This window comes from Prionailurus bengalensis, chromosome C1 (genome assembly GCF_016509475.1).
Source record: "Prionailurus bengalensis isolate Pbe53 chromosome C1, Fcat_Pben_1.1_paternal_pri, whole genome shotgun sequence".
Taxonomy (NCBI): domain Eukaryota; kingdom Metazoa; phylum Chordata; class Mammalia; order Carnivora; family Felidae; genus Prionailurus; species Prionailurus bengalensis.
The window spans coordinates 31,455,712-31,468,349 of NC_057345.1; the positions used below are offsets into that span (position 1 = coordinate 31,455,712).

The 12,638-nt window shown below is 40.9% G+C and overlaps 1 protein-coding gene across 1 annotated transcript; it reads left to right on the plus strand.

The window, feature by feature from the left end:
• Positions 1–618: 618 nt before the first annotated feature.
• Positions 619–11,039, plus strand: LOC122479384 (zinc finger protein 684-like). Its single transcript, XM_043573331.1, has 4 exons — positions 619–820; positions 1,984–2,050; positions 5,289–5,455; positions 9,925–11,039. Exons 1-4 carry the CDS (start codon positions 619–621, stop codon positions 10,533–10,535), a joined length of 1,047 nt encoding a protein of 348 aa, XP_043429266.1. The 3' UTR covers positions 10,536–11,039.
• The last annotated feature ends 1,599 nt before the right edge of the window (positions 11,040–12,638 follow it).

Here is a 12,638-nt window from a genome sequence, read left to right on the forward strand (position 1 = left end):
AAAAAAATTTTTTTAACGTTTATTTATTTTTGAGACACAGAGAGACAGAGCATGAAGGGGGGAGGGGCAGAGAGAGAAGGAGACACAGAATCGGAAGCAGGCTCCAGGCTCTGAGCCATCAGCCCAGAGCCTGACGCGGGGCTCGAACTCACGGACCGCAAGATCGTGACCTGAGCTGAAGTCGGACGCTTAACCGACTGCACCATCCAGGCGCCCCTCTTTTCTTTTTATAAAGTCTTTTCCCTGAGTGAAACTTGAAATTGGACTGCCAATGTTACTTTACAGCAAGACCGTAATAAAAAAGACTGAAACTTACTCATAATTAGGCTGTCTGAAGTAAAGAACCTTTTTAGCAGGGCTCTAATACATTAAACAGTTAATATTTAAAAATTATTTAAAATTAAAACATATTTATGTTATTCCTGTGTTGCTAAAATAAGTTTGTTTTTAAAAAGAAAATGAAAGAAGAAATCACATTTGGCCATGATACATTTTCCTTTCAATAAATTACGTTTCCTATTTGCCATGTCGATATGCTATATATTTTCCATATGTCATCTCTATATAAATAACTCAAAATTACATACACGTGTCTCTTCAATATAACCAGAGCGCTCCATGAAGCTCAAGTGCCACCAAACTAGAAATTTCCACCAGATGAAGGGGAAACCCCTAAGGCTTTGCCGACATAAATTCCACGAGCCTTGTGGGAAATGTAGTCTCAGGTGGCTTTGCCGGGAAGACCCTGCGAAATCTCGGCGCGTTGTTATTCCCGCGCACGCGCAGGAGGGCCCTCCGGAAGTGGCCTATGTTCCTCGGCGTGCTTGGTTGCTGAGCTGCTAGTGATCGTGAAGGGCTGCAGGGACAGTTGAAGGGCAAAGACCGGCGTGTTGGTTCATGCAAAGGAAATAAAAACTGTAGGTAACCCCGCTGCACGGTAGCATGTGACTCAGAAAGCCGAGGAAGGACGAGGCTCCCGCTGCCCTGGGGTGGAGCCCAGGTCTGGCTGGGGTGCGGCGGATCTGTTTGCGTCGCCGTGTTGTAGGTGCTGTGCACTGCGTAGGGAGCCCACGCCTGGGCGTTGAACTGCCCCTCACCTTATTCTAGGAGCCTTTTGACTCTCAAACTGCAGTGAACCCCCTCAAGGTGGCGGAGACGAGAGCCAGCATATCGAAAGCCAAACACTGTTAAACACTTTTCAAAGTGCATTTATTTATCATGGTTACTCAGCGTTGTTAAGGGTCCTCATCATTTCACAGAGAGATGTGGAGTTACCTGCTTCAAAGCACACAGCTAGTAGTAAGTGGAGGAGATGGTGTTCAAACCCAGAGCAGTTTTACCTGAAATTTCATTCCTTTTTGCAGCATAGTACTCTGAAACAATAAAGTTAGTTTGTATTCTTTCAGAGGAGTGAAGGTTAAGTGAATTTCGACCTGGGATCATTGTTTGTTTGTTTGTTTGTTTGTTTGTTTTTGAGAGAACCCTTAGTGTCTCTGCAGGAAGACTGTAATGCAACCTGTGGGTTCTTCTTGCATGTACCTGCCTGTTTCAGTTTCCAGCAGCCCTGGTTAAAATCTACACAAGGCCGGGGCGCCTGGGTGGCTCAGTCGGTTAAGCGTCCGACTTCAGCCAGGTCATGATCTCGCGGTCCGTGAGTTCAAGCCCCGTGTCGGGCTCTGGGCTGATGGCTCAGAGCTCAGAGCCTGGAGCCTGCTTCCGATTCTGTGTCTCCCTCTCTCTGACCCTCCCCCGTTCATGCTCTGTCTCTGTCTGTCTCAAAAATAAATAAAACGTTAAAAAAAAAAAATCTACGCAAGGCCAATCTAGGGCCACAGATGATTGTGAGTTTACAGTCTTGGGGCCCAGAGTGAAGGTTCCAGTTGCTTCTCTGTCCTCCAGTCCATCTTTTCTAGAAGAAGGAAAGAAGAAAGAGATTAATCCTGGGAAGACTCTCCTGACCTGTGACTTTTTATCCCATTTCAGGAGAGACAGGAATCATCTTTCATCCCACCTATCTGGTGAGAGTAGACCTTGACTCATGGCATTACAAGTGAGTGGCTTCAGAGGTGTTGTCCTAAGTGTTTGAGGAGAGAGCTGAGAATTACAGAAAAATGGAGAGTTGGGTGTATGTGGTCCGGCTCCACAGGAGAAGGAAACTCACAGGAGGAAATTGAGGGTATGATCAAGGGAAGGAAGAATCAAGAACTGCTACAGAAGAAATTGTGTCTTTCCTAAACACCTTCTCTCCTCCCCTCCCCATCTGCCTGCCCCTGCCCGTCCTTCTTTCTCTCCTTCTCTCTCCCTCTCTGGGCTCTCACAAACACACATTAGCACCAGTGCATCCCTTTCATTTCCTATTGGTCCATTGGTTCTTTCAAGGCTGGTTCCAAACTGTTGGAGTTGTTACCTTTGCCTTTTGGTGTACTGGTTCCCTCTGTCCCCTTGCCTAAATGCAGAAAGAGTTTACGGAGTAATCACAGACTGGTAGCGCCAGAAGATTTTTTAGGCAACTTCTAGTTCTGCTTCCTCATTTTAAGGAGGAATGAAACTAGCCCGGAGATCGCGATTGAGTGCCTGGAACTAAACAGCTTGTTAGTGGCTAAGTCAGGTGCCAGTCCAGTCTTTGATTCCCAGATCATTGACTTTTTCCTGCCCCACAGTTCATTTGGGCCAAAGTTGCTTAATAAGTTTCTTTTGAAAATGCGTAGCAAGGAGAGAACCAGCACTAAAAGCGGTTCATCCATTAATGCATTCAGCAAACATTTGCTAAGTATCTGATGTGAGCCAAACACCGTTCTGTTGCTTGGTGAGCAAAACAGAGTCCACACTGAGCAAAGCAGAGTCCCTTTTGGTGGAAGGAAATAAGCAAAAACCAAATAACCTGTCACCTGGTGGCAAGTGGTATGAGGAAAAGGAGTAAGGGTGTATGGCCTGATGGTGACAGTGAGAGAAGCTGTTTTATATGAGGGGGTCAAGAAAAGCTTCACTGCTAAGTGACATGTAGGCAGGGACCTAAAAGAATTTAGAGAGTGAGGGACGCCTAAGTGGCTCAGTCGGTTAAGCATCTGACTTCGGCTCAGGTCATGATCTCGCAGTTCACAAGTTCGAGCCCCGCGTCGAGCTCTGTGCTGACAGCTCAGAGCCTGGAGCCTGCTTCGGATTCTGTGTCTCCCTCTCTCTCTGACCCTCCCCCACTCATACTCTGTCTCTCAAAACAACAACACTACAGTAAATATTAAAAAATAAATAATTTGGGGCGCCTGGGTGGCGCAGTCGGTTAAGCGTCCGACTTCAGCCAGGTCACGATCTCGTGGTCCGTGAGTTTGAGCCCCACGTCGGGCTCTGGGCTGATGGCTCAGAGCCTGAGCCTGTTTCCGATTCTGTGTCTCCCTCTCTCTCTGCCCTTCCCCCGTTCATGCTCTGTCTCTCTCTGTCCCAAAAATAAATAAACGTTGAAAAAAAATTTTTTTAAATAAAAAAATAAAAAAAAAACAACACAGGGAAGGATCATATTATGTACTTTAATGTACTTTTTTCACCTACAAATATAAATGGAACCTCTTTCCATAACAATGTCTTTCTATAGCATTTTTAGAAAAATCAACACCATATTAGTGGACATTTAAGCTGTTGTCAGTGTTTTCATATTGTAAACAATGATGTGAAAACATTACTTTTTATCTCTCCTTGCCTTTTTTATTTTTAAAAATAATTACAATTTTATTGAGTGCTTACCATGTGCCATATATTGTTCTTAATGCTTTACATGTATTAACTTAGTTAATCATCATAAAAATCCTATGACGTGTACTATTATTACCAGCATTTTGCAGATAAGAGAAGTGAGATACAGAGTGGTTAAGGTAACTCTATCAGGGTCACACTGCTAGTAAGAGGAGTAGCTGAATTTGAACCCAGGCTGCCTGGCTCCAGAGCCCAAACTTTAATGTTTGTATCCGTCCGTTTTTATTTCTTTAGGATAAATTTCTGGGTGAAAAGAAATCCTTAGATAAGAAATTAACAATAAGTTGTAATATATCAATGGGAAGAAATGTATACATCTACCCAAGAGAGCACATCCTTGTCCAACTTTCCTACGATCATAGCAGAATTAAAAGTGGACAAGTTGGTGGGGCGCCTGAGTGGCTCAGTCGGTTAAGCGTCCGACTTTGGCTCAGGTCATGGTCTCACGGCTCGTGAGTTTGAGCCCCGCGTCAGGCTCTGGGCTGACAACTCAGAGCCTGGAGCCCACTTCGGATTCTGTGTCTCCCTCTGTCTGCCCCTCCACTGCTTGCACTCTGTCTCTCGCATTGTCTCAAAAATAAATAAACACTAAAAAATTAAAAAAAAAAAAAGTGGACAAGTTGGTGCTTCCAGAATGTGGACTTGTGTTACTTGTTTGAATAGTCATTCATTTCATTCATCAGTAGCCTATTCTAGCAGGCATATGAGTGCTGTACTTATTTCTAGGCTGGAAAAGCAGAGAAATCCCCCTAGTCTTGTTTTCATAGATCTGCGTCCTTTCCCATGAGCACCAGAAAATGACCAATTTCTAGGCAAGACACTTATCCATCTGTCCACCTGTTCATCCATTTATTCATTCAAATTTCACTTCGTTTCCTAGTGAATTTGCAGTGACTTACCAGAATCCATATACTGCAATGGGAAAGTATAAGTATATAAGAAACAGGAAAAATATAGATAGAAATTTAAATTGAACACACACTTAGAAAGCTGATATGAAGGTGATAGGGTCTGCACACTGTAATGTTGAATGCAAATGTGTGAGTAATCTTGGTCAGTCAGAAAAAACGTAGCCAGTCAATGAATTATTGGCCTTGTCCTAGAGAATAAGGCATAACAATTCCATAGATAAGGTTTGCCTCGCATGTACTATGAAAGAAAAAATTTGATAAGTGTTTATCATGTAGGAGATTTGTTATAAATGCGGTAGGGGTTTTCATATGACCATTTTTGGTGTCCTTTTTATGTAAACATACATGAGGCCAAGGCCATGCTCAGTGAACTTAATATTTTCTCTCTCTTTTTCCTTCTCTTCCTCTGTACCTCCCCATTATATATGAATGTATATATATGTGTGTGTGTATATATACATGTGTGTATATGTGTATGTAGTGGGGCAATTTGAATATGATTTTGTTCTCTCACAAATTTTAATTCTGAGTCTAGTACATAGTAGTTTTTAGTTACCCTGTGTAACTTATTGCAGACTGAGAACAATGAACATAATCAGAGCAATTGCTCTGAATCCCCTCCACTTCCCCCAGCGGTACTCACTACAGGTTAAAGACGAATGTGCCATTACAGGGATCGGTGACATTCCAGGATGTGGCTGTGGACTTCACCCCAGAAGAGTGGCAGCTGCTGGACTGTGATCAGAGAACCTTGTATTGGGATGTGATGCTGGAGAACTTTAGAAACCTCACCGCCGTGGGTAAGGACAGTGGGTGGTGACTAACTCTTCACTGTAACTGAGCATGTACTCATAGTGCCCTTCCTGTGGGACTTGTGGACATTCTAAAGCATTACGGAGTTTGGCCCTGAATGTCAGTGGTCACAGACTCTTGATCCCCTTTGACATGAAGCGTAAACAGAGAATGTGTGTTTATGCTTCCACCTCCCTCCTCTCCTCTCTGCCCGGGCTCCTACGTTGCCTGTTTTATGTAGGTCCTTGCTTTGTTCTCTTAATTCCCCAAATCCTCATTCTTCTTCCTTCCTAAACGTGGTCGCAGATATTTTCTGTGTGTCTGGCTCTTACAGTGTAGTCAGATTGTGTGGTTTTCAGAAACAAGGAATGAGGTAAGAGTCTAGAGTGTTGCACTAATAATACTCCGTCTTGATGGAAGGGAATCAAATCTCAGAAATAGTGAAGAACCATCTTCTCCCCATTTCCCTAACATTATTATCAGCGGACTTAGCCTTGTAGGGATTTGAGCTTGGCAGTGATTTTGTTACATTGGACAAGGTTACATTGACTTCATGGTAACCATCAGAATTGACCTTGACCTCAAAATATATAAAGGCAAATGTTGCTATAAACTAGAAGCCTTGTGTTTCAGGTCCCCAAAGTTAAGAGAAATCATAAGTGTGGAAACCAAAATGGAAACTTTGAGTTGAAGGGTGTGGTGTCATGGGCAAAGCAGGGTTCTGGAGAGTGTTATATCTAGGAAATTGAAAGAGGTTGTAAAAAGCAGTTAATTTTCAGGACAAAGTCATGAAAAGTGGTAGAAATAGCTGATGATAGACGCAAACAAAAATTTATGGCCGGTCTCTCAAATGTTCCTCCGGGCCTCTCCTTGTGTTCCTGGGTATATGCAGGCTTTGGGGGCTGAATCCTAGCTGGAAGTGGAGTTGGACAGTTTTATACACAGAGGCCTCAGCCGTGATTTGGATGATTTGAGAGGATATAGGAGTGTGCTTATGGATAAAAGGGAGTTAATGGTGTCATAGTCATTTGGTGGTTGTGTGCAGGGGAAGGAGAAAGAGAGTTGTATGAAGGAAATTAGGAAGATCCTAACAGGATAACCTTGTTTCTTTTAATTTAATGTTTATTTATTATTGACAGAGAGAAAGAGAGAGAGAGAGAGAGAGCATGGGGGAGGGGCAAAGAGGGAGACACAGAATCCAAAACAGGCTCCAGGCTCTGAGCTGTCAGCATAAGAGCCAGACACAGGGTTGAAACTCACGAACTGCGAGATCATGACCTGAGCTGAAGTCAGTCGCTTAACCGACTGAGTCACCCAGGGGCCCCCAGGATAATCTAGTTTTTAGATGTTGTTGGCCTTGACTCTTATTAAGCTTCTCCAAACCAATCCACATCTTCTCATTTCCCCATGATACTTTTATGTCTTGCTTCTCTGATTACCCTTTCATTTCTCTGACATGGCTCTTCTGTTCTCAGAGCTTAAAACTTTGTGTCCTTGTTAAGAGTGCCTTCTAACATCCTTTGTCCTTATAACTTTACCTTGTTCCCGGTTCACCATCTTCCACAGGTTGGAAAGTCTTGTTTATAAATAGAAAAAGCTATTTGTCATTATTGTTTTCCACAAGACCCCATTTCAGCAATTTTTTCTTAAAGCCCAGGGGCAGGGCAAATACAAATTTCTTTTGTTTTGCTGTCCAGAGTGGGGAAGTAGACTCCAAGAGAGATTTGTGTGTGTGTGGTAAAAAAAACACAGACTATGAGATCTACCCTCTGGACAGATTTTTATGTGTACAGTACAATTTTGTTAACTGTTCGCACATCGTCGAACAGCAGGTCTCTAGAGCCTTTTCATCTTGTGTGACTGAAACTTTGTACCTCCTGAATGACAACTCCCCATCTCTCCACCCCTCCCAGCCCCTGGCAACCACCGTCCTACCTTCTATATCTACGTGTTTGGCTATTTTAAATTCCTCATATGAGTGGAATCTTGCAGTATTTATCCTTCTGTGACTGGTTTATTTCACTTGGCCTAATGCCCTCAGGGTTCATCCATGTTGTAGGTTATGATACAATTTCCTTCTTTTTTTAAATAGTATGTATGTAGATACTACATTTTCTTTATCCCTTTACCTTTAAAAAAAATTTTTTTTTAATGTTTATTCATTTTTGAGAGAGAGAGACAGAGCGCGCGAGACAGGGAGGGACAGAGAGGGAGACACAGAATGTGAAGCAGGCTCCAGGCTCTGAGCTGTCAGCCCAGAGTCCGACGCAGGGCTCAAACCCACAAACTATGAGATAGATCATCACCTGAGCCGAAGTCAGCCGCTTAACCTACTGAGCCACCCAGGTGCCCCATATCCCTTTACCTTTTAATTGACATTAGATTGTTTCTAACTCTTGGCTATTGTGAACAATACTGCGATGAACACGGGAGTGTAAACATCTCTAGAAATCCTGTTTTCAGTTGTTTTGATAAATGTCCGGAAGTGGGATTTCTGGATCATATGTTGGTTCCCTTTTTGGTATTTTGAGGAAACTCCATAGTGTTTCCCACAGTGGTTGTACCATTTTACATTCCCACAAACAGTGCACAAGGTCCCGTTATCTCCATGTGTTTGTGCCAATACTGGTTATTTTCTGTTGTTGTTGTTGTTTATAATAGACATCCTAACAGATGCGAGGTGTTCTCTTATTGTGGTTTTGACTTGCATTTCCCTGATGATTAATGATGTTGAGCATCTTTTCGTGTACTTGTTGACCATTTATTTGTATGTCTCCTTTGGAGACGGGTCTATTAACGTCCTTTGCCCATTTTTTGCTATTGAGTTGTGGGGGTTCCTTACAGATTTGAGATATTAACCTCTTACCTGGAAAGTGTTTTTTAAACATTTTTTTCTCCCATTCTGTAGGTTGCCTTTTCACTTTGTTGGTTGTCTCCTTTGCTGCACCGAAGCCTTTGGATTTGATGTGGTTCCAGTTGTCTGTTTGCTTTTGTTGCCAATGCTTTTGGAGTCATTCAACAACTCTTGCCAAGACCAACCTTACAAAGCTTTCCCCCTGTGTTTTCTTCTAGGAGTTTTATAGTTTCAGGTCTCACATTTAAGTCTCTAATACATTTTGAGTTGATTTTTGTGTGTGGTGTAAGATTAGCGTCCAATTTCACTCTTTTACATGTGGATATCTGGTTTCCCTAGCACTCTTTGTTGAAGAGACCATCCTTTCCCCATTGTGTAGTCTTGGCTTCCTTGTTGAAGACCATATATGCATGCGTTTGTTTCTGGGCTCTCTCTTCTGTTCCATTGGTCTAGGTGCCTGTCTTTATGCCAGTACTATACTATTTTGATTACTATAATTTTGAAATATGGTTTCAATCAGGAAGTATGAAGTCTCCTGCTTTGTTCTCTTTCTCAAGAATGTTTTAACGATTTGAGTCCTTTGTGGTTCCATATGACTTCTAGAATCGTTTTTTTCTATTTCTGCAAAAAATACCCCTGGAATTGTATTGAATCTGTAGATCGCTTTGGGAAGTATGGACATTTTTAACAATATTAAGTCTTCTAGTCTGTGAAGTCAGTTTACTTGTCTTTAGTTTCAGCAGTATTTTGTAGTTGTCCATATAGAAGTCTTTCACTTCCTTGGTTAAGTTTATTCCTAATTAATTCTTTCTGATGCTATTATAGAATTGTTTTCTCAATTTCCTTTTTGGATTATTTGTTTTAGTGTATGGAAACACAACTGATTTTTGTATATTGACTTTGCATCCTGCAACTTTGCCAAATTTGTGTATTAGTTCTAAATAGGTTTGTGTGTGTGTGTGTGTGTGTGTGTGTGTATGTGTGTGTGTTCTTTAGGGTTTTCTACATATAAGATCATGCCATCTGTGAACAGAGATACTTTATGCCTCCCTTTCCAGTTTGGGTGCCTTTATTTCTTTTTCTTACCTAATTGGTCTAGCTAGGGCTTTAGGACTATGTTGAATAGAAGTGGTCAGAATAGGCATCCTTGTTGATATTATAGACTTTAAAATTTTTCTTTTCCTAACATGAGATTGGAAAGAGTAACTGGGAATGTTTAATTTTATACGTTTTTAGAAGTTATCTGCTTACTTGATGATGCACTAGAGAGACAGGAGGGAAGCAAAGACAATTTTTTGAATCAAGATATGTTCCCCTTCAAGAAAACACTGACCATGAAGAGAGTCCAAAATCGTAACCTGAATATAAAATTTATTTCTTCAAGACAAACACAACATAAATGTGAGTTTTCAAATGGAAAGAGTCTGCAACCTAATTCACACTGGCTTAGTTATAATAAAAGTTATACCGGAGAAAATTCTTATGAATCCAAGGACTGTGGAAAAGCCTTCAAAAACAAGTTTTGTCTTATTAGACATGAGAAAAAAAGCACAGAAGGAAAAAAGCTTTGGCTGCACTGAATGTGGGAAAGCCTTCCAAAAGAGGTCTCGTCTTGTTAGACATGAAAAAAAGCATACAAGAGAAAAAAACCCTTTGAATTCAATGACTGTGGGAAAGCCTTTAACAGTAAGGGACACCTTATAGCCCATCAAAGAATTCATAGTGGAGAGAGATCCTTTGTGTGCAGTGATTGTGGGAAAGCATTTGTGCGCGAAGCACAACTGGTGGTCCCCCAGAGACTTCACACTAGAGAGAAGCCTTATGAATGCCATCCGTGCGGGAAGTTGTTCACTCACAACTCCTCCTTTACCCAACATGTGAAATCTCATGCACTCGAGAACTCGTTTGAATGTAAGGAATGCGGGAAAACCTTTGAGTACAGTTCATCCCTTTATAAACGTTCTAGATTTCATATAGGAGAGAAATCCTATAGATGTAGAGAATGTGGCAAAGCCTCAGTGCTTGTCATGCATCAGAGGATTCATACAGGCGAGAGACCCCACGGGTGTACGAACTGTGGAAAAGCCCTCATCAAGAAGTCACATCTCCTTAAACATTACTTAACTCCTACAGCAGAGCAACAAAACAAATGTAGTGCATGTGGGAGATGTTTTAACCGGAAGACACATCTCACTGTCCATCAAAGAACTCATGAACACATGGAAGCCTTGTGAATGTGGGAGAACGTGCAGTTAGCCTTTTAGTAAAGCAGCAAAGAATTAATAATGAGAAAAAAAAAAAACACCAATTGGATGAATGTGGAAAAGCATGTTCTGAAATTCATATTCTGTAAGTGGTACTGCTAATTTTATTGAGAAGATTACAGAAGATTTTGAGTTTACAAGTTGAGAATTTTACTGCATAGCATAAAACTGAAGAAGTTGTAAACAATTTAAAAATCAAGGCATCAAGCTGACTATAATTACATATATGTATTGCCCCAATTTATGATTTTTATACAAGTTATACAAGTGCACTGCTTAAGAAATTTGTATAACCATAGGTTTGAAATTTGTGCTCTGCACATTACACGAAATTATATCTGTTATGACGATGGTTGCACAGCATTGTGATTGTACTTAATGCCATGAATTACTTAAAATGGTTAAAATAGTACATTTTATGGTGTGTATATTTTATTGCAAGAAAAAACATATAAATAAAACTTGAAACCAAAACTATGTCTGGTAAAATGTCTGGTAAACACCGTCATTGTCTCTTCAAATCTAAAATCACCATATGCAGAATTGCTAATTATAAGTGAAATCAGTGCCTTATTATGTAGAATGAAGTTCAGTACTATGAATTTTATCTCTGACCATTTCTTGGCACCTGTGAATAGTCGTGAAGGTTTTTACTGAGCCTTCTGGAGCCTCCTTTTAAATAATAGGAGTCAGGGACAGTGATGAAATCTTGTACTGCCTCTGCTGAGCTGAAGACATTGGGTAATATGTTTTCTTGTCTCTGCAGAACACCAAAGCGTGTGTGTATGTGTGTATTTAATCCTGATTAACTGGATACTGAAGAAAGAAATCAGCTGTGTTTTGTAATACCCTAAGCACTTAGTACGGGAAGAGAGGCATTTCTTCAGGTAAATAGTCATGTAAATAAAAGCCCATCCTATTTAACTGGCACGGCTACCTTAGTAGGACAGAACCTACTACTTCCAGAAACTTCTGGAAGAAAATTATTACTTTTTTGTTGTGGAAATTGATTCAGAGGTCTCTCAGGCCTGTTTGGAAGTTTCCAGGTGACTAGCACAGGTGTCCAATCCAGCTCTTTGAAAAGCTTTTCTGCTTTCTTGAGCTGCTTACCAGCTCTTGTATAATTTGACATTAGGTACATTTTGTGTTTTCCTTTTAGAAACACGTGAACCAACAGTGATTTAAGTTTAAGTGTTACTTGATAATGTAAAAAAGTCTTTAAGCCTTTCAGTGGTTGTGAGGCTTAGGTACAGACAGCATTGAACTTGAACCTAAATTCACCAAATCAGGTTTTCTCTTGCAAGCAAAGTTGTTGGATTAAATGTGTGAACTTGGAATTGTTTTAATGTCACGAGCATTTTTGCAGGGTGATGATGGGTGAAGACTTACTATACCTGAGTGATTTTCTGAATATCCATCAGATCTAAAGTTAAGCCGTGTCTCACAAAGTTTCCAATACTAAATACTTAATACTAAATACTTAATACTAATACTAAAGCTGAAGTCGGATGCTTAACTGACTGAGCCACCCAGATGTACCTCATTAGAAAAAAAAAGACATATATAAAATACAGGGGTGCCTGGGTGGCTCAGTCGGTTGGGTGTCCGACTTTGGCTCAGGTCATAATCTCACAGCTCATGAGTTCGAGCCCTGCATTGGGCTCTGTGCTGACAGCTCAGAGCCTGGAGCCTGCTTCGGATTCTGTGTCTCCCTCTCTCTTTGCCCCTCCCCTGTTCACACTCTGTGCCTCTCTCTATCTCTCTCAAAAATAGACGTTTAAAAAAAAACATATAAAATACAAAAAAAAATATTTAATAAAATACCACCTGGAATCTCATTTTTCTGAGAAGACCTTCATTAACATCAGGCCACTGGGGGGAATAGAATGCAAGAGGCACTGGTGAACAAACAAATTGTAAACATGTTGCTAAATCTGAATTTATGTCCGGTCTGAGTAATTTAAATAAGGATTAATTTGGGAGAGGGCTAGAAATAAGGTGAAATGAATATTATACATAATAACATTAGAAAAGTGGGAGGAATCAGGGTTAAAGTCTTTTAAAGTCCACGTT